The 26,147-nt window shown below is 36.5% G+C and overlaps 2 protein-coding genes across 4 annotated transcripts; one reads left to right on the top strand and one right to left on the bottom strand.

Moving 5' to 3' along the window:
* Nucleotides 1-924: 924 nt before the first annotated feature.
* bora (bora aurora kinase A activator) lies at nucleotides 925-17,183 on the bottom strand. 3 transcript variants are annotated; one of them, XM_015364547.2, is made up of 12 exons: nucleotides 16,966-17,183; nucleotides 11,965-12,167; nucleotides 11,667-11,773; nucleotides 11,082-11,127; nucleotides 10,458-10,539; nucleotides 10,030-10,083; nucleotides 5,342-5,398; nucleotides 4,144-4,361; nucleotides 3,656-3,809; nucleotides 2,233-2,777; nucleotides 1,675-1,818; nucleotides 925-1,422 (listed from the first exon to the last, which is right to left on the bottom strand). In XM_015364547.2, the coding sequence occupies exons 2-12, from the start codon at nucleotides 12,136-12,138 to the stop codon at nucleotides 1,402-1,404; spliced, it is 1,602 nt and encodes a 533-aa protein (XP_015220033.1). In that variant the 5' UTR covers nucleotides 12,139-12,167; nucleotides 16,966-17,183; the 3' UTR covers nucleotides 925-1,401. The 3 variants fall into 3 exon arrangements, with proteins under 3 accessions (XP_015220033.1, XP_015220032.1, XP_015220034.1); XM_015364546.2 differs by having other exon boundaries at nucleotides 2,233-2,780; nucleotides 16,966-17,182; XM_015364548.2 differs by lacking the exon at nucleotides 5,342-5,398 and having other exon boundaries at nucleotides 2,233-2,780; nucleotides 16,966-17,180.
* Nucleotides 17,181-20,480, top strand: mzt1 (mitotic spindle organizing protein 1). Its single transcript, XM_015364549.2, has 3 exons — nucleotides 17,181-17,431; nucleotides 18,639-18,784; nucleotides 20,031-20,480. The coding sequence occupies exons 1-3, from the start codon at nucleotides 17,341-17,343 to the stop codon at nucleotides 20,052-20,054; spliced, it is 261 nt and encodes an 86-aa protein (XP_015220035.1). The 5' UTR covers nucleotides 17,181-17,340; the 3' UTR covers nucleotides 20,055-20,480.
* Nucleotides 20,481-26,147: the final 5,667 nt, after the last annotated feature.

Here is a 26,147-nt window from a genome sequence, read left to right as displayed (position 1 = left end):
TTTATTTGACCATTTTGGCCCCTATCTACTGAGGAGATGAATCTGTTTAGTAGTTTGAGATCAATATCTTTAAAATGTTATAATTTTCCTATTGGATATATTTATTTCATCCCATCAAATGGGAAATGGATATCATCAGTACCACAAAGAAAACACAGCAGTACTTGTGTGCCAAGTGAAATATTGATTCTGATAGGTTTACAGAGCCATTATTGAGAGCATGCTGACTGCCTCTAGAACTGTTTGGTTTGGCAACACGTCTGCCTGCTCCAGAGGCAAACTGCAGCATGTTGTTTGTCCAGCAGAGAAGGTCAATGGCTCTCATCTGCCCTCCATTGATGATTCGTACAATTCCAGAGCAAAGAAGGGGGCAGGAAAGATTGCTGATAACCCCTCCCACCCAGGTTACCACCTGGTTCATAAACTCCCCTCAGGAAGACACTACTGGTCTGTTAAACCCAGAACCACCTCGTATTAAACAGCTTCTTTCCTAGGAATGAAGTCTTAGTTTTATGTGCACTTTCTTCTTGTGTGTGGTAGAAGAGCAGCATTTTAGCAGCACCAAGTACACCAGAGTAAATTCCTTGTACATGAAATCAGAAAGTCAGTTTTCTCAATCCTTATAGTCTCCTTTAGACTTGACCTCTACATGTGCATGTTTCAAAGTATGTTATGATCATAAATGCTAACTACTGAATTGAACACTTATATTAGTCATATCATTACAGAAGTATTCCAATGACTAGTTAAATGTAGTAATATTAGACATACTGCTGAATGGCTGGATTCGGTCATACAAATCAGACAAAATGCAGCTTTCCACAGTTCTTAATGCTGACAAATGCACACAAAAAATCCATGCTTAAAAATCATCATGACCTTTGATGACATTACATTTTTGTAATCATTTTACTTATGAGAATATTCAGCAGCAAATTCAGTTTTATTAAAATAAATATAAAACATTTGATATAGCAAACCATACCCAATTATTCTAATAGCATAATTTTACAGTGAGGTTAGCTTGGACAGCACATTTCATAGATCTGTTGACTAAGTTGACTTGTCAACTGCACTGATGACTCAGAGGTTTCAAGAACTGTTAAAAACCAGGAAATGAATTTCCCACTGTGAAACGTTACAATATAATTCATAGCAATGGGATAAATACTGTTCTAACACATGCATTGCCTTTATAATGACTCTAGCTGGCACTAAAATTCATCATATTATACATTTCCAATATATTATATTGCAAGAAGATTTCTTTGACAATTTCCTTAAGACTTGCAGAGTATTTCCAAAATGTAAAATTAGATGCAAACCCAATTCCTCATTACATCTAGAGCACCTTTCCAAACATCAGCAGCATAGGTCATGGGAGTAGCAGCTTCTCCACCACTAATGATGTAGATTAAGGAACTGTAAAAAATTGATAGGTAAAATCAGCACATTGACTCCCTTTAAAGCTTCCTCAGATCCTTAAGCACTATAATACTCCATAAAGAACTGGGGAAAACTATTACAGAATTATCATTTTTATCATTCCATTTTTAAATAGACCCTAATGTTTACAGTGGAATCAGTGACCTATTTACAGTAACTGGTACAAAAGTCAATGATACAATGTCTAATTTGATCCAGGAAAATAAAAATGAATAAAGTATAAATTACCTTCGACTTAAAATGCATCCTGTTATATAAGCAGGATTCCTCGGGCAGGTGTACGTCAAGCATGTCTTTCTGCTGGATGTCTGTACCAGTTCCATCTGCGATATTGCTAACACCTATTGATTGTGTGTTGTACGCACTGTCTACCTGTAAATACATTTAAAATAACAGCATGAAACACAAAAAAAACATTTGCATTTAAACATTTAGGCTGAAAATATCAGTATAACACCCAAATAAAGAATATAAAACAAATATTCTTTAAGAATCTAAGCTGCATGAAAAGATTTACTGTAACAAAACAGATAAGAGGTTAAATCCCCAAGTCACAATACAGAAATAGAAAAAAAAATTGAGAACCAGCTATTGGAATAAAGCCAATGTCTTCTGGAAAAAATGCCATGTTATTGAGGCCATTGAAGTGAAATATTTCTGTTAATCAGACTGCAGCTTAAATGAGACATACATTTCTCCCTGAAATGTAAATGTTTAAAAAGAAACAGTTAAAGGTGTTATAACCAGAGACCTTTCTAACATGTTTTAGAAAATTAAAATACAAACCTGTATACTGGCGCTGTCGCAGGGAATGCCACTGCTCTCTGCCAGCAGGGACAGGAACATGTGAGAACCTTCTGCATTGGATGTGCTTCCTGTTCTGGAGCTGGTCAGCTGAATATGAACGTTCTCCACCCCATCCTTTACCCACGCGCTCTCATCCTCGGCACTCTCCACTGGCTCTCCCATGTTCACCGTGTTATTGCCTTTAGCACTTTCCACATGAAGCGACTCAGAGGCCTCAGACAAGGGTTCAGGTCTCCCCACAGAATGAGAATGCAAGGAGCAGGCGTCCATGTCCATGGGGGGCATGGGGTCAGGGAGCGGCAGGGTCTCTTTTTCCTCGATGGTGCACTCGTGCGCAAGAGGCAGCTGGAAGGTGGAAACCCTGCGGCGGGGCATTCTGAGCCTGCCTCCAGAGCTCACTGGAGAGCAGCTCTTGATGGGAGAGCACCCCTCAACATAAGGGCTTTCAGCGCAGCGGCTGGGCTTCGTGTTCGAGCTGCAGACTGCCACGCCATCCGGAGAAAGGAAATTCAGCCGTTTTCTCTCTGCTTCAAAAGGCAAAAAAAGCTTAAGTGTTAACATCAGCAACTCACAGCTCAGATTTCACTACCTGTGAACTTACTGAGTTTTGTATCATTTTATGCACTTATAAGGCCAGACTTAACCTGGCAGATCTAGCTGCAGGTATAAAAATATTCAACTATGACTGCACTGAATAAACAATCGTCCTGGACTGAAATAATTTCCTGTACCGATTTTAATATCTCTAACGCACGCTTTACAACCCCACAAAACTGGAGTCTACCTTGATACCTAACACTTTTACACAAGCCCATTATCCATTCTAATTTGTTGCAGCATGTTGCATTGTTACATTTGCATGTATTTGTTTTTTTTTATCTCTTCATACATCCTAACATCCACAGTAAAATATGAAATGCATTGATTTAATTTGTCTTAAGGAGACAAAATTGTCTAATGTATGTCTAGTTGGCCTTTACCTAGATATACTTCCATAAAGTGTCAGATTGAAATTATGTTAATAATTAATTATGTGATGAAGCTTCTTAAATAAGATTGAGTTTGTATTATTTCTAATTAGGTCAATCTGGGTGTGTCCTTATTTTGACAAAAGAGTAGCAAGTACAAACATGGTTATGTGTTGATTAGTAAATGAATACAGCTGTTCAGATAAAGATGTCTAGATTTAATACAACTGTGTTACAAAGGATGGCCAGGGTGAAAACTTTAAGCCCACAAAATAAATGGATACCATTCCGATTTTCTAATTTTCTAATTGAGAAGCACAATGAAGTTTTACTCAAGTTTTTTCAATCTCATCTTATAAAAAGAACTGTTCGAAATAATCTTGAAACATCAGCCAGAAACACCCCAATTGTCTTGATCGGGATACAGCTCATACCTGAAACTGGCGTCTGCGCGGGCTGTAGAAAAATAGGCGATAAGGTAGGAGTCTTTAAATTCAGAGATGGCCTTTCCGAGAACACAGGACTTGTCACACTTTCCAAACTGTAGCATCTGAGACTGCCTTTAATCGGGCTAGAAGAAAACTGCCCCTGAATGAAGGAAATGACATCGTGCAAAATCTCTTTTAAAGTCCCTTTTAAATATTTTATGGTAAATATGAACAAGATCCCATTTAGATTCACTGTGATGAAGGGAAAAAAATGTACTGCCATAATACATCTGGCTCATTTGAAATAAAATATTTGTAGATTTGCTACTACCTGGCATGTGGCAGCCGCTTCTGCAGAGAATAAAACAAAGGGTGCTTTAATTGTATCACAATGGAATTTCTATTTCTTGTATGTCTGTGTGTCACGAGAGAAGTCAGAGCAGCAATTGCCACGCAGTACACCCCTGGTTCTGCCGAGTCCTGGCTGTACTCACAGAGCTCGGGGTCTGAAGGGGAGCTGGGCCCCGCAGTGGTGACAGGTGATATGAGGACGGCACGCCGGGCGTCTCCAGAGCCGCAGGGCTGTGGGCGGGGCTGGCCTGGGGGGACACGGACTCGCACTCGTGCCCGTCCAGGAAGAGCTTGCGGCGCAGCGTCGGGGAGCTGACACTCTCACCGGACTGGTCAGCATCGTCCGCCCTGAAGTATTCCCCTGTGCAGAGGTGACAGAAAGGCACTCTGCGTGGTTACACATGCACAGCTCATGCTCTTTAGCCTCAGCACCAAAACCCCAAGGACAAATCCAGCTACTCACATTTAAAAGAAATGTTTTAACATGTTACTGTAATACGACATCACAAAACTAAGTATCTGCCCATATGGACTGCAGCTTCTCGAGTCAGAAGTGGAAATAAAGCAAACGGATCTCTACCGGATTTGTTTCTGGCATAAAAAATGGAATGAAACCAAACCAGCAATAACATACACAGTAGATTTTCATTTGTTCTTTCTATTTGGCAGAGCTTGCCTTCAAGCATGCCGAAAATCAAACGTTATTAGCTAAACCCATCAAACAGCTATTTCCGCTGAGTAAGGCTGATGTCCAAGTGGTGTACAAGACCAGTCCTGGAGGGCCTCAGCATCTATAGATTTTGTTTTTGTTCCACCTCTTAATGATGTAATTGAGCTAACCATTAGCTTCACTGCACTAGATTTTCACTTTTTATAGGTCTTCAAGTGTTGGTAATGTAAAAAGACTGCTGGAGGACTCCCAGGACTGGATTTTATTACCTATGAAACAGAGCTACTACCAAGCTGTGGTATAACACCCTCTACCTTGAAAGCCATTTCTTATCCTGTGAATACAAGATGTACAGGAGCATCGACAGTGTATATGTGGAACTCTTCGGAACAGTATAGATGCACTATCATAATACAACGCTCAAAAACAGAGCCCCTTTACAAGTCTATGCAGCATCAGTGCTGTAACTATAGAGAAAGCTTCCAAACCTATAAACTGAACAGTGGAGTTTCACTTAACTGCATATTGCACAGTCCTGGGTAAGATTAATTACCCATGAGAGTTAATAAAGACTACCTGAAAATGTAAGACTAAAATATTTATAGACTATAGGAATCTTGTCAAGATAATCACTGGATGACAAATGAACTCGGACAATTGCTCATACTTACCTAATATTTTTTCCAGATCAAAATCCACAGGCAATGAAAGCACCGTTTGACTAGAAGCTGGAAGAAACACACAAAGAACTCCCCATGTAATGCACAAAATTGCAGATTTGTAGTATGCAATACTACAATTTTGTGCAGAGTGCATAAAGAGATTCTGTGTGAGCTACTGAAAAAAATCATATCCTTTTCAAGACCGCCTTAGAAAATGTCAGGTTAGATTTAAAATTTATGCTACTGCTATTCAATACATTCATCTCTGGCTTGTACAACAGCCGTTTTGAGCTGGCATTTAGGATAATTTCAGTTTGTACTGAACAAAACTATGATTTAAGATAATTGAAAATAGTGGGGGGAAAATGAGCTTGATAGTCTTGTGTGCTAGTGAAATGAGACATAAGAAGTTAAGGAAGTTGCCTGATAAACAGTACTACAAGAGAAGAATGATCTACCAGCATAAACAAGTCGTGATGCAAGTGCTGCAAATTGTCCGATCATTTCGATTGGATTTTAACTATGATAAACAGCAGATTAAGTTACTTCACGTCCTATTTCTGCGAACAAAGATCAAAGGCAAAAATACTTATAACAGTCCAATGTCACGCTCCACTCAGTGATGCACAATAAGCTTTGCACTGGGATTCATGAAGGTAGAAACGCTTGTAATAGAAGAAGACTTCACTGGTGTGAGTCAAGACACTTCTCAAGAGACATCATACGAATGACCTTGCTATGAGCACAGAAGGGAGTGTTTCTTCAGCACCAGTATGATGCAAATTAGTTCAACTTCATCTCAATGGGCAGTTAATCATTGTATTCATATCATAAGTTATCCTCTGTAAACTATATTATGCAGGTCTGGTGACTACTGTAGATATATATTGTTAAATTACCCTAAGGCTAATCTATACTAGGCTTGAGAGACAGAACTAGTATAAGTTGTAGGAGGGTAAAAACCACACACGGAATCGACATTTTGGAAAGCAGGTTCAACTGAACCTGAAAAGCACTGTAGATTCAACTTTAATGCAGAAGGTGCCACCTGCTCTCAGTGCTACAAGTTTTAAAGTTAAAAAAATATAGCCCACCCTGTTTACTACAGCGAATTGAGAAAAATGTTAATGAAAGGCAAAAAAGCCTTCTTTTACCCAAAGCACTACTTATAGGTGTGATTAACACAGATGGTCTGGTTTGGCTCTTTTTAGTCATGCAATTTTCCAAGGTAACTTTTAAAAAAAAAAGTTTTATTTAAAGTAAACCGTGTCCAAAATTGTCAACTGGGCTTTAAAAGAACTGCAGACCCCCCTTTGCAGTTTTTGATGACCAAAGGCGTCAAAACCTCAAGACCAACACCTCAACTGGTGTTGAGGTTTTTAGCACAAGAAGGATGACTGTTGGTGTACACTTGCTAGGAGCTTTAGTGATCCAGACAGTTCAACAAAGGTAAAGGGAAACTTCCAGCGGCAGTGCATACTGTACACCCGAATGATATCCACACGCGTTTAATTCTAAGTACAAGAGCAAACAGGTGAAATTTCAACCTGTAGTCCAAGCAGTTTAATTAAAAACAGTTCACTGAGAGCCCTACATAGTAAAATACCATAACCAGGTTGCAGGGAGAATGCATCACTCATTACACCTGGCAGGGCACGTTTGCCCATGCTCTTTACACCCCTGGGTTGCAATGTGATGGATTCAGATGAATCATCCTTCAACGTGTTAACAACAGACAAGGCACATGTGGAGCCAACCTATAGCACTCTACACACGGAGTTCTTGCTCCAACAGCGAAGGGTTTTGGCGATCCTGTGAGGTTGAGGTGCGCATTTTTCTTGCTCGAGCTGAACACGCTCATTCCCTCCTAGGGCAACATCAATGCTAATTGCTGCTTAATTGTACCGAGTGGTCATCTTTGCCCCATGTTAGAGAATTCCTAACCTGCTGGGAGGGAGATCAGCAACAATGACTGAGCTCCCATCCTCAGTGTACGTGTGATTGCCCAATGGTTTAATGGGCACAACACCGACTGTCCATCGCGATGGCCTTCTCAGTTACCAGATCTAACTCAGTCGAGCACTTCTGTGATATTATGGGAAAACAACTGAGTGTGCTCCACCTCCGTCAAGCAGACGTGCGCTGATTGATTTTCTAATGGAAGAATGGTACCACATCTATCCTGCAGACATTGGTGTATACTGGCCAATTGGTGACCCAATGCACAATCAGGGGTTGCAATGGCATGGAGAAGCCTTTCGTTCACATTAAATCAAGCATATCAATTGCAGAAGCTTTTAACAACGGTCTAGAGGTTTTGAGAGTATGCTGTACTGCTTTAAAACTGATCACAAGAGACAAGAGAACAAAAATCGAATATCAGTCTTTGACATAATGCCATTCCCATAACCTCCAAGACCAATGTTTCTATAAATTACAACCAAAGTAGTTTAAACGTCAGACTTTTTTTAGAAATCTTAAGAACCCTTACAAAAAGAAATGTGGATATTCAGTGAGGATTTAGGCCACTTGCTAGCTCCTGGTAAAAACACATTTTTAGCATTTTCAATTGATAGCTCAATAGTAAACCACCTTTCTGTAAAGCTCTAAAGATAACATGTTGTTTAGTTGATTACTTAATAGGTATGATTTGCTACACATGCTGAATTGAGAAGCAGGCTCATTGTAAGGACTTCTCAAATCAGCTGTGGAATCATAACATTGAGATCTCAGTTTGCTTTTGCCAACAGTAGTGGTTTTCAGTAGTGACAACAATGATTGGCTATCTGTTCTAGTTGTAGACTTGCACTGAAAAGACTCATGATTTTTTGGACACACTCCATACAAGTCAGAGGACAAGAGCAACCTGTTCATACTTAATTTTGTCCTACATCTTGCCAGTGATTATAGGAAGCACTATAGTATAAATAAGATAAATTGTGCAACTTGCTTGTAAGGTTATTAAGGAGATCAGAGGATTCTGAAGTATTTTCTGAATATAAACGTATTTTATAAGTTTATTATAAACTTTATTATAAAGTTATTTATTCACTTATTTCACTTCTTAAAAACAACACAGAAATGTTGTCATTCACTAAGTTCTATTGGCTGTATATTTCCCAGATTAAAAGATTCAGCATGGCTGCACAGTGCCAAATTAACTCATTTGCAGAAGTAAAACTTTGGCACACCTTTTTCAAATAACTTATTTTCTACCACTTGCCTAAAACATTCATAATTTATTTTAAAAGCAACGCTACCACTTTTTCTGAATCCTTGCAGACAGAAAGCTCTACTGTTGCGAAAGTATCAACAGTTGATTTCTGAGGCTGTTAAATCAGTCCTTTGTCATTTTAAAATTCAGAAATTGCTTCAGCTGAAAGGTTTTCTCTCACATGCCTCTACCAAATGGGGACTTCCTGTGTGTTCTTTGTTTTAAGCACCAATACTAGGCATTTTATAGTTGCAGAAAATGAGTCTGTGTCAGTCATTATTAAAATAACTTGCTAATATGCAATCACCAGCATTCACCGTTACTCAGTACTGTTATTGCCTTTCTACTTTCTAAATTCTAAATTAGCTTCCCACAAATTTCTATAGCACCCTCTAGTGGTTACTCAGTAATTCAGAATAATCCAGATTTTCATATACAGATATACCTTGCTTAACATAGCATGAGCATAAGGTGGTTTCAGATCAATCCATGCTAAACAGAATCACATAAAAATGAATTAAAAACTAAAACAGAAATGCACGTCACAAAAAAAACAATTTTGTAAATTAATATTATGATGAATGCACCCTATTGGAATTTTTATAAGATGAAGTTCATGAGAAGGAGTCCTTGAAGAATGTATCAATTGTGAGCTGCCTTTTTTATAGTCAGAATTTCTTCATAGTAGGCAACTCCCTGGTTTACAACCTACTTTACTGCTGTGTTACATTCCTATTTCTTTTTAATCTCTTTCACTTTTTCTCAGCAAAATAACAGTACTAAACAGATCTCCCATTGCCCGCACTTCATTGTGGGGTGGAGGTGACCGCAGTTAAAGATCATACATTTGAATTTGATTCATTGTTGAAAAACAATTAAATTCTAATATTAAACAGCCATTCCATAAATCAATGCATGAGGAGGACTGGCGTTAAGGTTTGCTATATATATACACACACACATTATCTTTAAAATACAAATTAAAAATTAATTAAATCAATTTAATCCTATAACAAGAACTAATTCATATGAGTTTGTTAATGGTGGTGTAAAAATATCGATATTAAATCTAACACTATAACAGTGACCTTTTCTAAATATGTGCCAGGGTAACTGCACTTGCTTGGACACGTAGAACTTTAGAATGATCATTTCAAATCATAGGCACCTCTTAATTAAAGCAAGAAACAACCATATTTAAAAGCCAAGGATATAATAAAGATGCATTTAAAAAAAGTAGCACCTTAAAGCTAGCTGCTTTCGCTTCAAAAACACAAAACCTAAATAAAATCCAGAGTGCAATATAAAAAAACTGAATCAAAGGTGAAAGATTCTGCTGGGATGTGCTAAACACAAATTTAAAACTAAATCTAGGTAGCTGGCAGGATTAACATAAAATAAATCCTTAGTAACATTTTTTGTGTCCCCCCCTATAAAATATCATATCAAATATTGACCTTTGTAATGCAATAGAACTACAAACCATTGGCTTTTCCATTTGGAAGATTTTCTCTTGGAATCTTTGGTGAAATAGAACCTATAAAAATGCAATGAAAAAACAGAACAAAGAGGCAGTTTTTTATTTTGTTTTATACATATCAGATCTTTTTACAACTGTATTTGGTAATTTAAGATTTAAAAAGTGACTGTCACTCAAGAAAGTGTGGCAAAACAGATCATAGATTTATTGTAATATCACAATTTTAGTGCCACTATACAGCATACTGTTTTTACATTTAAAAAAAATAAAAAATGATCAAAGTATATCACAAAACTGGCCTTCAACAAACAATCTACATGCAAAATATGATAGTAATGTCATTATTAGAAAAACCACAATAAAATAATAGTGCCAGCATCTACAAGTAAAAGATTCTGAATGCCAATCAGCATTTGGTAAGCTGAACTTACATTTTAAAGCATGTAACTGTGTTGGCTGTTTGCTTTCTGGTTCAGCCCAGGGCGAAGGAACAATTGTGTTCTTAGTGAAGAACTGGAGAAAACAAAAACATGAGACGCTACAGATTGTAAAACAACTATATTTAAATACAATAACACCTAAATGGAGCAATGTTACTGTAAACCTTAGGGCAACTGATACCTGCCAGGAGCCATTAGAAAACAATCAAAGAGACTTAAAAAAAAGGTTGCAATAACTATGAGGCTCTAAAATGACTAATAAAATCTTAAAGGATTACATTTCCAGCATTTACTTTCAACACAAAGGATGCAAAATAGATGTACTGTTTAACAACATTACTTATCAAATATCAATAATATTATCATTGCAGGAGTTTGGAGACTACAGTGTATTTATATACAAACACAGGTTTCTATTAATATAATTGTGAGGATTTTCCATTGACTCATTTTACTTTTGATTATTTTACACTCTGATGAAATTTAACAAAGTGACAGCAACACATCTTTGGAACATTTAGGCCTTTAAAAATAGTTTTTTAAACTAAAAGACACTTTTGCGAGGACATCTTCTGAAATTTGGCTTTCAAGGATATAGTAAACACACAATCATACCTGCTCAATCGCATGCTGTCGCCTTTCTTCAATTTCTTTATCCGTCCTAAATTGACATTTTAAAAAGTAAGAATAGGTTATGGAGAAAAACCCATTAAATTATTTTCAGCAAAGCCTGCATCAAGTTTTCATATAAACTTGAAAACCGCAATCAGAATTTTTTGCCTGAATTGTGCTACTGAGCAAAGCAAATTAATAAAAGACATACCTAGTATGAAATGCTCCAGGACATCCTACTGACCACAATAAGCAAACAGGACTGTTGTCAACACAACATATTTATTAGTATTAAAGTACTATACTTGAAAAACAAAGATGAAAACATTCAATGAAAAGCTGTGAGCTCTACAAAATAGAGTAAGGTACAGAAAACGGCACTTAACTACAGCTGCTTCTTTCTATTGTGTTCACACCAATAAGTGTGTAAGGATATAAACTTATTTTTTTCTCATCTTTTGCACACTTTGCTACTGCACTGTACTCTTACTATCTCAATATATGTTCTAAAAAAATGTCTAATTGTATTTTTTGTTGAAATAGTTTTGTGTAAAATAATTGTCACTTTGGATCAAAATCACATTTTACCTGGTTTGGCTCAGATACAGAGACTGACGATGGATGTCTTCTGGGTCAATGTCAACTGGCAGAAGGCTAGCTATTTCATCAATGGACCACTTGAATTTTGCTGGGGTCTGAAATTCAACAACATGAATAAAACAGCGTTCTTTCAAGAGTAACGTAATACAGTTACATAATTTCTTGACTGATCTTGGTGCCCCTTACATATTGATTCAAGGGAAGAGAAGAGATTGGTCTTTTCAATCAATTGCAGAAAATCCTAACCTTGAAAAGCCTTCTTTAATTTTAAATGAGTAAAACGCACCGCTGATGATGTCCTAGAAGACCTGAAGAGTGATGGGCTAGCGACGACGGATTCATGCAGGCTATGATAATCGTTGGGGCTCTCAAAAGGGTTGAGAACTGCGGCATGCCCAGGTGATTCAGGTAAGATTTCACCAGCATCTTGAATATGTTCCATGTTATTCAACGGGAACATTCAGGGAAAACAATGAACCTGGAAGGCAACTGATAAAAACACAGGTATTTTTAAAAAATTAAAATGAAACTGCAATGGACAGAGAACACTAGCAAGAACCAGATGGAATCCAAAGTGAATCTAAAAAAAAAGCAAAAGTTAGTTTAAATAAGAACTATTTTAAAAAGAAATTGTAGGTGAAGGTCATGCTGGAGTTTCTCATTTGTTTTATTTTTCATGGGTTTTACTGAATAAAGGTGAAAAATAAGGAGGCCATATGACCCTATCTAGCCTGTATGGTGGCTAGTACCTAATTGATCAGCTTCAACAACAAGGCTAGTAGTTGATTCCAAACCCCCACAACCTTTTGTGAAAAGCAGCACCTCCCAATTACAGTTTTAACAGTACTTCCGGATAGTCTCTGCAGTTCAAGTCTGAAATGCTTGACAAGCAACTATCAAGCCAACACTGCAGAGAAGAAAGAATATGTTATGACATTCAACTCATCACCATATTACTCAACAAGGACCTAGAGGTACCTTGCCAGGTACCTTGCACACAGAGCTCAAATGCTAATCCATGTGCTGTGTTAACAGATAAGGACAGTGTGTAGAAGGCAGCCTCAGCTTCTTAACCACTTCTTGCCTCTCTGTGGCAAAGATCTGCACAGACATAACAGCTTCCACTGGAATGAGACTGGCACCAGTCACAAGGACTCAAAAGAGATTTGGAAAAATTAAAACTGAAGGAAAGAAGTCAAATAAAATAAAAGATAAGGGGCAAAGTAAAAGTAAAACCAAAAGGAAAATGAAACAAATGACAAGGTAATTACATTCCTATACCTAAATAAATGATTAAGAAAAAATTAGATGGAAACTACAGTACCATATTAGCAGGCAATTATGATATAACTGGAAACAGAGAAACATAGCTAACAAGAACAACTGAGATGAATGTAACAATAGATTTTGCAATTTCCCTTACGGGATTAATTAAACCGATGCACAGGCAGTGCGGTGGCTCTGTGGCTAAGGATTTGCGCCTGTGGCTATCAAGTATCTATCTAGACACACATTGTTCCAGTGAGACAGGAAAGAGAAGAGACAGACCTGCAGTTCTATATATCAAAAAGTGCCTTCAGGATCAGGAGCTATAGAGTCTCAGAATCTAGGCTATATAGAGTTGAGGCTACTTGGTCATACTTGTAAAAAACATTCTAGGGTTATAAAGTACTGTTAGGAGTATGCTACAGAGCAGCAATTGAAGATGTTAATTAAAATTAAACGCTGTATAATAAAATGATGAATATATGTGCAAAAGAAGTGGACTTCAACATTGCCCACCAGCCATATAGCGTAGATTTCCAGTGCCGGTCTGGGAGGAACACTGTCCCTTCTGATTTTTGCTCTGACCAAGTTCTTCATGCAATTGGCATCAATGTCGTGTCAATTCCAGTTTCAGAACTGGCCTCATGGGTGTTGACTGAAATGTACCCAATGGAACAAACAAAGCAAAAAAGCACTGAGGTGGGAGAGGATAGTACAGGGGCATTCCCACCCATGCCTGTTCATCATCAACTACTAAGAGCTCTACAAACTGAAATAAAGGCAAGCAAGTTTAGAAGAGATTGCATAAGGTACTGTGTGCTGATGTTGTTGGAAGCAGACCCTTGAAGTGGAGAATTTTGGACACTCAGAAATGACTGATGAAAGTTACAAAGAAGTCTCAACAACCAAGCAGGTGAACAAAGGCATCAGATAGCCCTGGGGGAGCAGACTGCAGCATTCCTCCACAGCCAAATAACCAACAACAACTGACGTGTAGGATTCTCAGCAGCACAAACCAAAATGGTGCATGTAGTTAACAGCTCTTTTCATACTCAATATATCTACACACCTACAAGAGGAAATGCTTTCATTTCCCTTGGCTTTTCAGACATAAAACCAAGACAAAGAGGAAGGACAATTTAGGACCTGTGATCATAACATGGTATGATTTTGAAATAGACTTTGAGATTATCCAGACTGAGTCAATATCAGAAGTTAATTTATAGCAATGAAAGAAAATGGGATAGAATAAATATTGAATAGGGAACGTTGGTCTACACCACTTCAAAACCAACTCTGCTTGAAGCACAGAATAGATTTCACTCAAGAGTGAATAAGTCAGAAGATAAAACTTAGTATACAGATGTTGAAGTAGGTGGCTGCATCAGCATGTGTAGGCTGCAAAGAATTGCAAGCGGAGGTTAGAAATGAAACTAGAAAGGTCAAGAGATAGAAAGGAATAGTGCAATAGAGGCTAGAATAATCAAAGTTTCTTTCCATACTACAACAGCAAAATACGTTAAGAATGGAAAAAATTGTATCCACAACAATAAGGGGTAATTTCTAAGCAAAGAAAAGAAATGGCCAATGTACTAAATGAGTGTTTCTCTCAGGTGTTCACCATGGGGGGAAAAGTCAACAACATACCTGGGGCAGCAGAAGGACAAAGGATCATTCTTAAAAAGGATTAACATCAAGTTTGAAGTACTAGAAGCACTCAAGATTAATAGATCTCCAGGGGATAATTATACCCTACCAACTATACTTAAGGAAACAGGAGATGTCATTCATAGGTTATTGATACAACTGCTCCAACAGTCACTCAAGACACGGGTAGTCTTAGTGACTGACCAATTGATGGGAGATTTGCACAATTTAGTGCCTATCCATATGAGTGACAAAACAGAACCAAATAATTACAGACCAATAGACCTGACTTCTATTACATTTAAAGTTATGAAAACTATCTGGAAATAGGATCCTAACATTACAGCAGTAATAGACAGAGTATGCAATTTGGGATATTTACATTTTCAGACGGAATTTGATAAAGGTCCTCATTAAAATTCATTAGCAAATCACAAGCAGAATGTATTCTAGATAATGTATGTATGAGTGGAGAACTAGTTAACAGAAAGAGTAGGGATCAACAGGGTTTAAAGCAGTTGTATCAATAACCTATGAATGACATCTCCTGTTTCCTTAAGTATAGTTGGTAGGGTATACTTATCCCCTGGAGATCTATGCCAGCAGCCATATCACCCTGCAACTCACAACTGGCAACCCACTGAAGCTAAGCAGGTGTGAGCCTGGTCAGTACCTGGGTAAGAGACCTCCTGGGAAAAACTAAGGTTGCTGCTGGAAGAGGTGTTAGTGGGGCCAGCAGGGTCCATGTGGGTCCTAATGCCCCAGTATAGTGATGGGGGCACTATACTGTAAACAGGCGCCATCCTTCGGATGAGATGTAAAACCGAGGTCCTGACTCTCTGTGGTCATTAAAAATCCCAGGACGTTTCTCGAAAAGAGTAGGGGTGTAACCCTGGTGTCCTGGCCAAATTTCCCATTGGCCCTTACCAATCATGGCCTCCTAATAATCCCCATCTATGAATTGGCTTCATTACTCTGCTCTCCTCCCCACTGATAGCTGATGTGGGGAGAGTTCTGGCGCACTATGGCTGCCAACGCATCATCCAGGTGGGGCTGCACACTGGTGGTGGTGGAGGGGATCCCCATTACCTGTAAAGCGCTTTGAGTGGAGTGTCCAGAAAAGCGCTATATAAGTGTAAGCAATTATTATTATTATTAATGCCAAGGGACCCCTTAAAATTCAAGACCTATATTTAATGACAAAGGACAAACACTACATGCAGCACAAAAAAATCACCATGAGAAACGTTGAACTTAAAGAGGCTCCTCGAGAAAAAAAACTATTTAAAAAGGGAAAATGTTGGTTTCTTAAAAACGTAGAATGCAAATTGTTACTACTGTACTAGTAAAACTTTATTTGCTGTATAATATTGTGTACGGTTTTGGCTAGCACGGGATATTGCCACTATAAAAATCAATCCAAACAATAGCAGCAGGCAGATACGTTCAATGGTTTAAAAAAACGTCCTACACGGACAGTCGGAAGGAAATTATTCTTTCTAGTGGAAAAGACCACAGTGACCGAAGTATTCACAATCCTTACAGGCATTAACAAAGACACCCCAGCAGACGTCTTTAGAATAAACAGTGAAACACAAGACAACAAGACGATACAATGGTTTCCTTTAAGAAACGGTTGGATATGATCCTTGGATACATTTACTACTAAACTACCAAAGGGCTAGAGAGAATGAACATTATTCAGCTGGTACTGTATCTTTATTCAAGGAGACAGTGACCAAACACAAATTAACATCTAACAAGAGGACACAAATTTAACTATCATTTCAACATAATATCCAACGACAAAGCAATAGACTTGGATATAGCAAATCAAAGTGCAATCCTGAATTCAATAGAATAGAATAATACAACATGAAACTGACTGAAAGTGATCTGTTACAATATTTTAAAACAGTTCTTAATACTCCTTTGGTGAGGGTGTCACAGTGTTGTTTTATTAGCTAACTTAACTATGAATGACTAACAATATTCCCTGTGTACTATCGAAACTGAGATAAACTAAGACGGTTCATTTTCATTCCATTAAACTCCACTCCAAAATTGCCGAGATCAGCAATAAAAGTTACTAAAACTAAACATTACATAACATGTCAAGTACAAAGTTAATTAATCAACGCCTAGTGCTGTTTAGGCGATGGATATAACAATCCTACATCTTTAAGAAACTGCAGACACAATCGACTTAAGACGAAAGAAACAACTGTACTAGGAAAGTAAAATTTAACCTACAAGCAGCGAGCCATAGTTGGTTAGCAACATTAGTTTTCAGAAAGTCTGAGATTTATCATAAACTTTCCCAATCATTTAAATAAACTTGATATCAAAATACAATAAAATATATATAACTTACGTATCTATGCCTGAAATGCAATTCTTATTTTTCACACAGTTCTCGGTAAATCGTTCACTTTAATTTTCCTTCTTCTGTCTCTCCCCACCAATTGTAACCTCAGGTGCTGTCTCTCCACCAATAAACGACACCCGGAAGCACAGATGGCCACTCAAAATAAGACTTCTCTAAGAATTTGAATGAAAGCCCCACCCTTCATACGCAACTTCCCTTCAAAATGACCTAACTTTATTACATACAAAAGTGACACTAATGGTATTAATACAAATTTCTGAACGAAATTGTTTTATAAGAACAACTAATATAGATTGTATAGAACAGAAAATTACAAGGATTTAATTGTGTTTGATTTTTTTCCTACATGAACTCAAGTTCATGTTTACCGGGTCGCAATTTAAAATGAGCCAGAGCACTGTAAACATGGCAAGCGCTGCTAATCTGAACGCTGTGCGGGAAACGATGGACGGTGAGAAACACTGCGTTTTATTGTGATTTTCGTGGAACGTGATCGGACGTTCATTTTTGTTTATGAAACTGATTCGGTGTTACCGTTGTTTATCCGATTGAACACGTCGTTGATATTAATAATAAAATCCGCGCCAGTGTTCCCGCTGCGGCCGACTGCTCCTCTTGGGCTATTGACGTTTTGTCGTTGTTGTTATTCGATTTTAATGTCCTGTATTTTAAAAAAGTAATCCCATTGGGAACTTGAACGGAATGTATAGGTTAGTAACGCTTAAATAATTTTATTTCTGTTATATACAAAGTTTGACTAAATCCTGGTTTTATGTGCAGTATAACTTATTGTGTAGGTGTACTCAGAGGGATTTGTACACTATATGGGAAAAGTATTAGGTAAAATCATTTACATAAAGTAAGTTAAATTGAAATGAAGAATACGACTAGTGCAAGTTGGAAGTGCAATGCAAGGCACATGAATAGTCATATTGAAGATAGTGGTGTGGATACCACACAGGAAGAAAGGTAGCCTAGTAGCGTGTAGTCCATTCCCACAGTTAATAAGGACAATAAGCAAAGATCAGATCACCTACCTGACAGTCAAGCACAAATGAAGATTGGAATTAAGAGCTGAAAGATCACAATTTAAAGCTTGAGAGCAGAAGCCTTGATTAAAGCTATACTGTATAAATTAAAGTGCAGTAGCTCAGTGGTAAGATACTTAAAGTTGTGTTTGTCCATGTTGTTCATGCCTTTTTTCTTTTTTCGAGAAACTAATAGATACATTACTAGATGAAACCTAACCTGGCCTCAAACTGAACAAAATACTTGTTTTGTATTATGTGTTTGTTATATCCTGTTCAACAAGAAAAAGTGAGTCCATTGGAGTCTTATTTAGTGATTTTTGTTGAGCGTCAGCTTGTGTAGGCTGCAAAGGAACAAGTAAAGGCTTATCCCAGCTGAAAAGAAATACAAAGTTTCAGCTGTGGAGCCTTCTTCAGGTGTTCTTCATACCCGAGAAGGCTCCACAACAGAAACTCTGTATTTCTTTTCTTCTTTTTTCAGCATGGATTTAAAAATGGACATTGTAATCTTTCTTTTTGTTTTAAACACACAAACCTAAAGAATCAAAGGAGCAATAAGTACAATAGCATAGCAGAACTTGCTGATGGAAATAATGTTGCACAGCCTAACTAACACAAGTTTATTCTTAGTTCTTCTAGAGATATCAAGGCTTCTTAATACAGGCTTGGACATGGAATCTCTTTCTATCTGTGTTCGCCTATGTGAACAAGGAATCAATCCTGAGGCACTCTCTTCAGTTATAAAAGAGCTCCGTAAAGCTTCTGATGCACTAAAGGTACAAGCCAATATTTTTCTTTCTAGGTTCAAAGAACATGGTTTGTTGGGTTTTTTTTTGCTTCAGGATATGGAATCCTTCTTATGAAAATGGTATCGGTCACAGTTGGAATACTTGAACAAGATAAGCTTTCTGCACATTGCAGAAATATTATCTGAAAGTAGATGTAACTTCTTTTAAGATGTACACCTTTTCTGTTGTCTTTACCTTCTGTTACTGTAATCAGGAGCTTAATTATTTAGTTTTTTTCTGTGGCTGAAAGTGACTGTATGCTGAAGTTAAGACTCGAGACTTCCAACAGTTATAGATTAGTAAGTTAAATTAGTAAAGGAATTTCAGTCTCTAGTACTATGTAAATATGCTTTGTCTCAAGGCATATTTGAGGAGTTCTGATGTTCCTGAATAACTCCTGTGTTAGCAGAGTGATTTGATCACCCCCTTGGAACTGAGTTCAGATTCTAACTTCAAAAAGTTTTCATGTTGAGAATAAAGTAACTTGACAGTATTGGAGCAGCCCAGTGAACCCTGGGATTCACTGGTACTTGGCCTCATCTGTATTAACTATCAGCCATAGCATAGTTCTCTTCTGATGTGGATAGACCGTATTTGTACACTTCCACTGCTCTGCAGCTTTACTTACTGCTATCATAGCAAGTTAAAACACAAAATCCCTTAGACCTTCTTACCATTAATTATTTTAGACCTTATGATATTTGTTCTATTCCTGTAATCAATTATAAAGAACACAAATTTATGGTAATGTATTTTGTTTGAGACAAATTAATTCTTGAGGTAAACAGCTTTTGTGCTAGAGGTCAAGGTTGGGTGATTTAAATATTTAACTCAACTCACTGATTTAATTCAATTCAATGACTGTAGCCTATTTTAAATCAGATTTAAATACTGTTTAATTTTAACATGGTGATGTGAAGTGGCAGTTCAGAAGAAAACTTGACTGTAATTAGAGTCATAAATACATGAACGCACAATAACAGATGTTTGTTTTTGTGTATTGGGCTTTCCAAATACCAAGAAAATGCTTTCAATTCTTTTTTTATTGTCATAACATGCAAAACAAATCCAAAGTTTTCTGTAGAGATACTTGTGTAAAACGCCATTTTCCAAAATTATTTTAAATAAAAAGTTTCCAGACCTGTGTGTATAATGTGATAAGATGGACCTCAGAAGTTTTTGTTGTGGCTTTACTAATGTTTAATGTTTTCTATTTTTTACATTCTTTCCACAGACTTCTGAAAACAGCACAAGCTAAGAAAGACCAAGATGCTCTTGTTTGAACAAACGTTTTCGACAAGATGGAACCACAGAGCTGGGGAAGATATGTCTTCATAAAGAATTCTTTGTTCACATATAAAAGGGTTACAGTTTTGTAGAACAAAGTTCTACATTCTTTATCTGCAGAACGCTGCAGGCTTAATCTGATACTCTCAAGGTATTTATATTAGAAGTACTTCAGTACAATTATAATAATGTCTGAAATAGTCTTCTTTAACTGTTTTTTTGTTTCACTTGGACTGTTTCTTAATCTGTTTTAACATTGTTTGTGAAATTTCACATTTATATGTTGTGGGTCTTCCTGCAGCACAGTATTAAGAATTCTTTAAATGTGTTTTATGCCATAACTTTGTGATTTAATTGATTTTTGAATTTAACATATTAAATATTTTCATTTCTTAAATCGGTGATTGGATTTTCTTTTTGCGAATGGGTTGTGGAACCATGTGTATGTATGCTAAGATTTGGAGAATTACATGAGAATTACAAACGTACTTATCAGGTTTTCTTTCAGTTTTGTATGGAGTACAAAATAATGAGCTTGCCCAATAAAATAAAATTTGGTACCCATATTTTTGTTCTTAATACTGGGGGCAGTTGTTATGGATAAGTTTGGTTTACTGGTGTAAAGAAATATGTAACTGAGCTCTGTTTTCTGAATAGAGACCAGTTTGATTTTGAAATTTGCTCTGCATTTTAGGAATCTAAAAAAGCAGTAAAGAGAAACACCACAGGGTGGAGCAAGCTCACTGTCAGCTAGCGAGCAGTTAGCAGAATTGAGCTTTTACTGTAAGACGACGTTAAACTGAATTACAACATTTGTGCCAGATGACATTCACCTGAACCTTAATTAAAATAGAACATACCTCCATTTATGGTAGTACTTTATTATTTAAAGTTTAAAACATTTCAATTTACAGGCTAAAGTTTAATAATTAATGTAAAAACAAGATAATCAGGGGGTTGAGGAGTTCCAAACCACCTGTTTGCATGTATATTGAAATCGGCTATGATTTCTGCAAAACTGATGGGTGAACATGTTTTGTACATACAAGGAGGTGCTATTTTGTGGGCGATGCAGTTACTGCAACTACAGAAGTTAACAAATATTAGCCCTCTGCCATAGACTGAACAAAACATTCTAAGGAAAAAAAAAACAATTATGTTAAGTATTACTTCAAGATACTTTTTAAAAATGTGGATATTTATAAGGACACACGTATATTGGATAAAAGGAAAGCATTGGAAGAAAAGTATGTCCACACACTTACATTAGGTACTCTATATGCCAGCCTGTGTCTACATGAAAACATACAAACTTTTTTAGCTTTGACTTATCAGCATCAGTCTCCTAAGTGTTTTCCTCTGTCTTTTTTGACATCTTACAAACCTGGCATCTGACTCCATTCAGATCTCTCTGGCAAAACGCAGCATTCCTCAGATCAGCGATTCTAATTTTGAGACAGGTAAGTTAATTGCCTTGACCATTCTTGCATTTTAATTAGTCTTTTGCAGACTTGTCAAATGGACAGTTGTTGTTGTTGTGCTCGTGAAAATATGAAAGTTTGTGATCTTAGCCTAAAATTGCTGTGTGCCATTAGAGGCTGCAATATGTTCCCTTAATTAAAATGCAAAACTGCATTAAAGTTTCCTTCAATCAGGTAAGAGTTCCCAATGCATGAGCAGAAAACCTAGATCCCATTTAAAGGGGTTGTTCCCAAAGTTGATGTTTTGTAGATTTCCTATTGGTTTCACAAGTTTTTGTTACTGCAGATGTTTTGACTCATACTACAGTAGGGTTGTTTCATAACCGATTTCTGATTTATTGATACACTTGATGTGATTTCAATTTCAAGCATTTTGGCAGGGTCCTGTTTTCCATCTTAAAAAGAAATGCTAATATAATTCAAAATGGTTTTAATATATGTACAATACAAATTTGTTCTAGAGGGAATTGCAGAAAGACAGTCATGTCGTGCAATCACGCAAATTAATTTTAGCAATGATAGGTGCTATGTGGCCCTCAAAGCAAGTCAGGACATACAGTACATATTTTAGGAGTTACAGGAAGCTAATAAGAGTGATAAGGTTGTACGTACAGATTTGTCTATGTTCTCAAGGAAGTGTGGATTCCTGGGGAGCTGTTTGTAAGGTTTAGATCACTTTAGTAAGACCTCATTTAAGAATACTGTGTTCAGTTTTGCTCACCATACCACAAAGCAATAGCCTTTGTGTTAAAAGAAGGGCAACAGAAATGATGTCTTGGTCTTCAGGAATAGGTCTATACAGACATTTTACATGTCCAGACAGCTACATTTCTTTAGTTTGGATCAAAGGAGATGAATTAAAAATCCTGGAGGATACAGAAGGAGTTGTGTGAATGTAGAACAGGATTCCCAGCCAGAAGATTAACTCCAAACTGCTCCATCAATAAATCATGAGGTGCAATTTTAGATTCACTTAATGGTCAAATCATCTCCTTTTATGCTTGTATGTTATTATATTGGTACATTTGCCTCCCTTTTATCTGAAATTTTCTGCTGCTATTTTATGCCGTTTACTCTTTCTATTAGTGATGCAATTAGCTTCTTATTGACAGATTCTTGACTTTTAAAGAGTGACCCAGAAAGCTGGTCAGGAAACTTGCTTTTCTTGTGAAGTATATTTATCAAGAAATATATGGATTATTGTGTTCACACAAGCATTTCGTTTTTAACCTATTTTTTTTGTAAAAATACAGTAAGCATAACATTTTTTAATTATTGCATTTTTCTTCTATATAAGACTGCACATTTATTACAGTTCATGTAAAAACTGTAATATCATGTTAGTGATATTTATAGTCTTTCACTATAAATATCACTTGCCCTTATTGCTGAAACCAAAGGACACTGACAAGATTTTCTTTGACTACATTGGTTTTGATGACCTAGCAAATTAATCAAATTTGATAAAAATACTTATTTTGTTAAAATACTTAATATTTGTAATCTTAACTTGTTGAATACTATAAATACATTATTGTTATGGAAAGTGATTCCTGTTTGTTTGCAGAATATCTCCAGATGAGGCCAAGCGTACTCTAGGGAGAACCCTGCTCTGTATAATGTGTTAATTTAATAAAAACAATTTAATTAACTCGAGATGCATTCATCAGTTTAAATTTTCTAAGCTATTATTAGAGTACAAAGCATTCTAAATGAAAATGCCTTGCTTCGTTATTGAGGTGATTATATTTTTTCTCTTCTAATATTTCTTCCTTTTCTCTCTTGTTCCTTTGATCCTTAAACTGTGCTGGGCTCCTTGCCTCTGCTTCAGTTTGATATTGAGTAATATCACATGTAATGCATTTGTTCAGACTGTTTAATTTAATCTCTCTACAGGCACAAAAACAGTGATAAAATGGATATCATTGCTGAATGGTAGCCAGCATCAGCATTGAGCTGACTTTTTATCTTAGACTTTTTGAAGCTCTTTCATAAAGGGAGCTCAATATCATAGGAACTCCAAACATGCCACAAACATTACTGTGATCGCCTTGTCTTGAATTCCGCTGGTGCAGGGACTAGATAGAGTTCAATCCACCCAAGCAAGCCAACATAATAAAACATAATTTGGGCTAATCTGCCTGAAGAATGTTGTCTGTTTGAAGCTGACAGTCCCCTATCATATGTAGAAATAATTGCCTTTTGACTAAAACGAGGGAGTCTGTCAAAGTGAGTTTTTCTGTGGCTTGCACCTTACAGGTGTTTTCTGCCTCAAACAATCTGTGCCTTGTTTAAAAAGAAAAGTAAAAACTGAAATAATAAAACAGACAGGGGAAACTTGACCTCTCCATCGCTGATCTTCCATGGAATGCACATGAACCTTAGGGTCCTGGTTGTAGGTAGCAGAACTATAAAGAGTCCATTATCAATATAATGCAATTTCCTGTCATATCAAATTCTATTACAAATAATAGTTTTATTTTTGATATTTTTTCTGGCATTTCTTGGAAGCTATTTGGTTTATGTAAATAATTATCAAAATGCAAATATATACATGTGTAGTGTAGTTAACCTCACCTTAACTGTGTACAAACAAGATAAAGCAAGAAAAATCACAAAAATGCATCCTGCAGTCTGCAAATTGACCTCGTGTTTTTTAACATGAAGTTAAATTGTCTGCCTACTGTTTAACATGACTTAACACCCCTATTCTCCCACTGATTTCCTTCTCACTTAATACCACTTTCATACTGACATATTTTTATACATATTCACTGCATAACTGGTAACAAATCTATTTTTTGGCAATGACTAAGTAAAACAGAAATCTTGGAAACTATAACTTTTATTCTTTTTATTCTTTTTTCCTTTGTGCCTCTCAAAATTCTATCAAAAAATCTTTATAGCAAGGGCATACTGTATCTGAATGCTGGTCACAACCCTTCTCTAACAGACAACGAATAACAAATTGTTATACATGGCCTTACAAAGCAGCTTGTTAAAGCTACATGTTTATAATTCAGAATAATAGCTGCCAATTAGCCTGAAATGTGATTTAACACCACAGGAATAAAGCCAAAATATGTGCCATGTCATTTGATTTAAACATGCTACAGTTAAAACATACAGTATACAGATAAAACTGGCTTTGGGTGAATATTGTATGCTGCAACTGTGAAGATTACATGCAAACCTTTGATTTTTTTAAAGATTTCTTTTAATGTTTTTTTAATGTTGGAAGATCTTCAAGGGATTGACAGAAGAACAAAGCTCAAAAAGTACTAGCTTCTGAGGGTACAAGCAAAATGCACTGTGGTCGTAAAATATTTTGAAGATTAAGTGACTTTTAACAACAGAGTGGAAGAAAATTTGAGAAAATCCTGGAATTACTATTTATACTATTAAAACTTTTCAGTGGTTTAATTCTTGTAAATATCCTTCTCACAAGAAAGATTGGTCCAGTGGGCTGTGGGAGTGTGGCTGCCCAACCATCTTGTTGAAGCTGATACGCTGGTTTCTTTAAGGATACAGGCGTATGAGATCATTGCATCAATTACAGTAGCCACCAACTACTGAAATGACTAGATGGGCCCAATGGCCTCCTCTCATTTGTTACCTGTCTTTTTAAAAATGTGCACTTCTTGGTTATCATGGGAGCTGCGAACATGTGACACTATTCTTATGATGGGATACAGAGAAAAACATTGTTCTTGTCATTTACACTGTATGTACTGCACATATGGAAGCATTCATACAATGCTGAAAACATAGCAGAGTTTCTGTTGTTGGTAGGGCTTTTTCCCCACATCTACTTTATTTAGCAGTTGAATAACACATTAATGAGCTCTTAGCCACAACATTATCTTCTCAAGTGGAATTAAGTTTTCTGAAGAGCTCTGCACACTCAGAAACAATAAAAGAGAATCCTGCTGCATTACAAAGGCAAAGGAGAAAACAATTACAAAACAAACACTCGAACTATGGAAAAAAGAAAACTAGATTATTCTTTTCCAAAGATACTTTAGATCCTTAGAATACAACTCCTTTCGTACTTGAATAATATAATAGGTTCCCAATGGCAACAGATTACTTGTGTTATAAATCCTTGGCTTATCACTTAAAATTTATCCTGAAAGGAATAGTATGTAAACTGTTTGGTAAGATATAGTAAATTCAACCTTTCACTCTTTTCTGATTTGTTACTGTGTCTAAGAGATATGCTTACCTACTAAAAATGAAAGGGTTATTAAAACAATATGAGGACAAAATCAGTCTAAAGAGATTGATTATTGTTCTCTTTTACCCAAGGAATGCAGAGGAAAAATCAATCAGAATTGTTTTACAAAATATGCCTAGTATGCACTGTTCTTGTTTTCTATTCTAATAAAATTTATCAATCCATTAAAGGGCAGACAAGTAAACAAAAATAAATTGTCATTTGTGTCATTTCATTAGTGTCATGTGAAATTACAATGCAGTATTGACTTTTCCATGAATATTTTACCCTCACAGTCACAATTTAACACAGACAAATTAAGATTAATATTGGCTTTGTATTTTTCATGAAAGTGCAATTTTTCTCT

Source organism: Lepisosteus oculatus, chromosome 15 (genome assembly GCF_040954835.1).
Source record: "Lepisosteus oculatus isolate fLepOcu1 chromosome 15, fLepOcu1.hap2, whole genome shotgun sequence".
Classification (NCBI taxonomy): Eukaryota; Metazoa; Chordata; class Actinopteri; order Semionotiformes; family Lepisosteidae; genus Lepisosteus; species Lepisosteus oculatus.
Note: the sequence above shows the minus strand (reverse complement) of the source record. Positions and strands in the feature narration are given on the sequence as shown.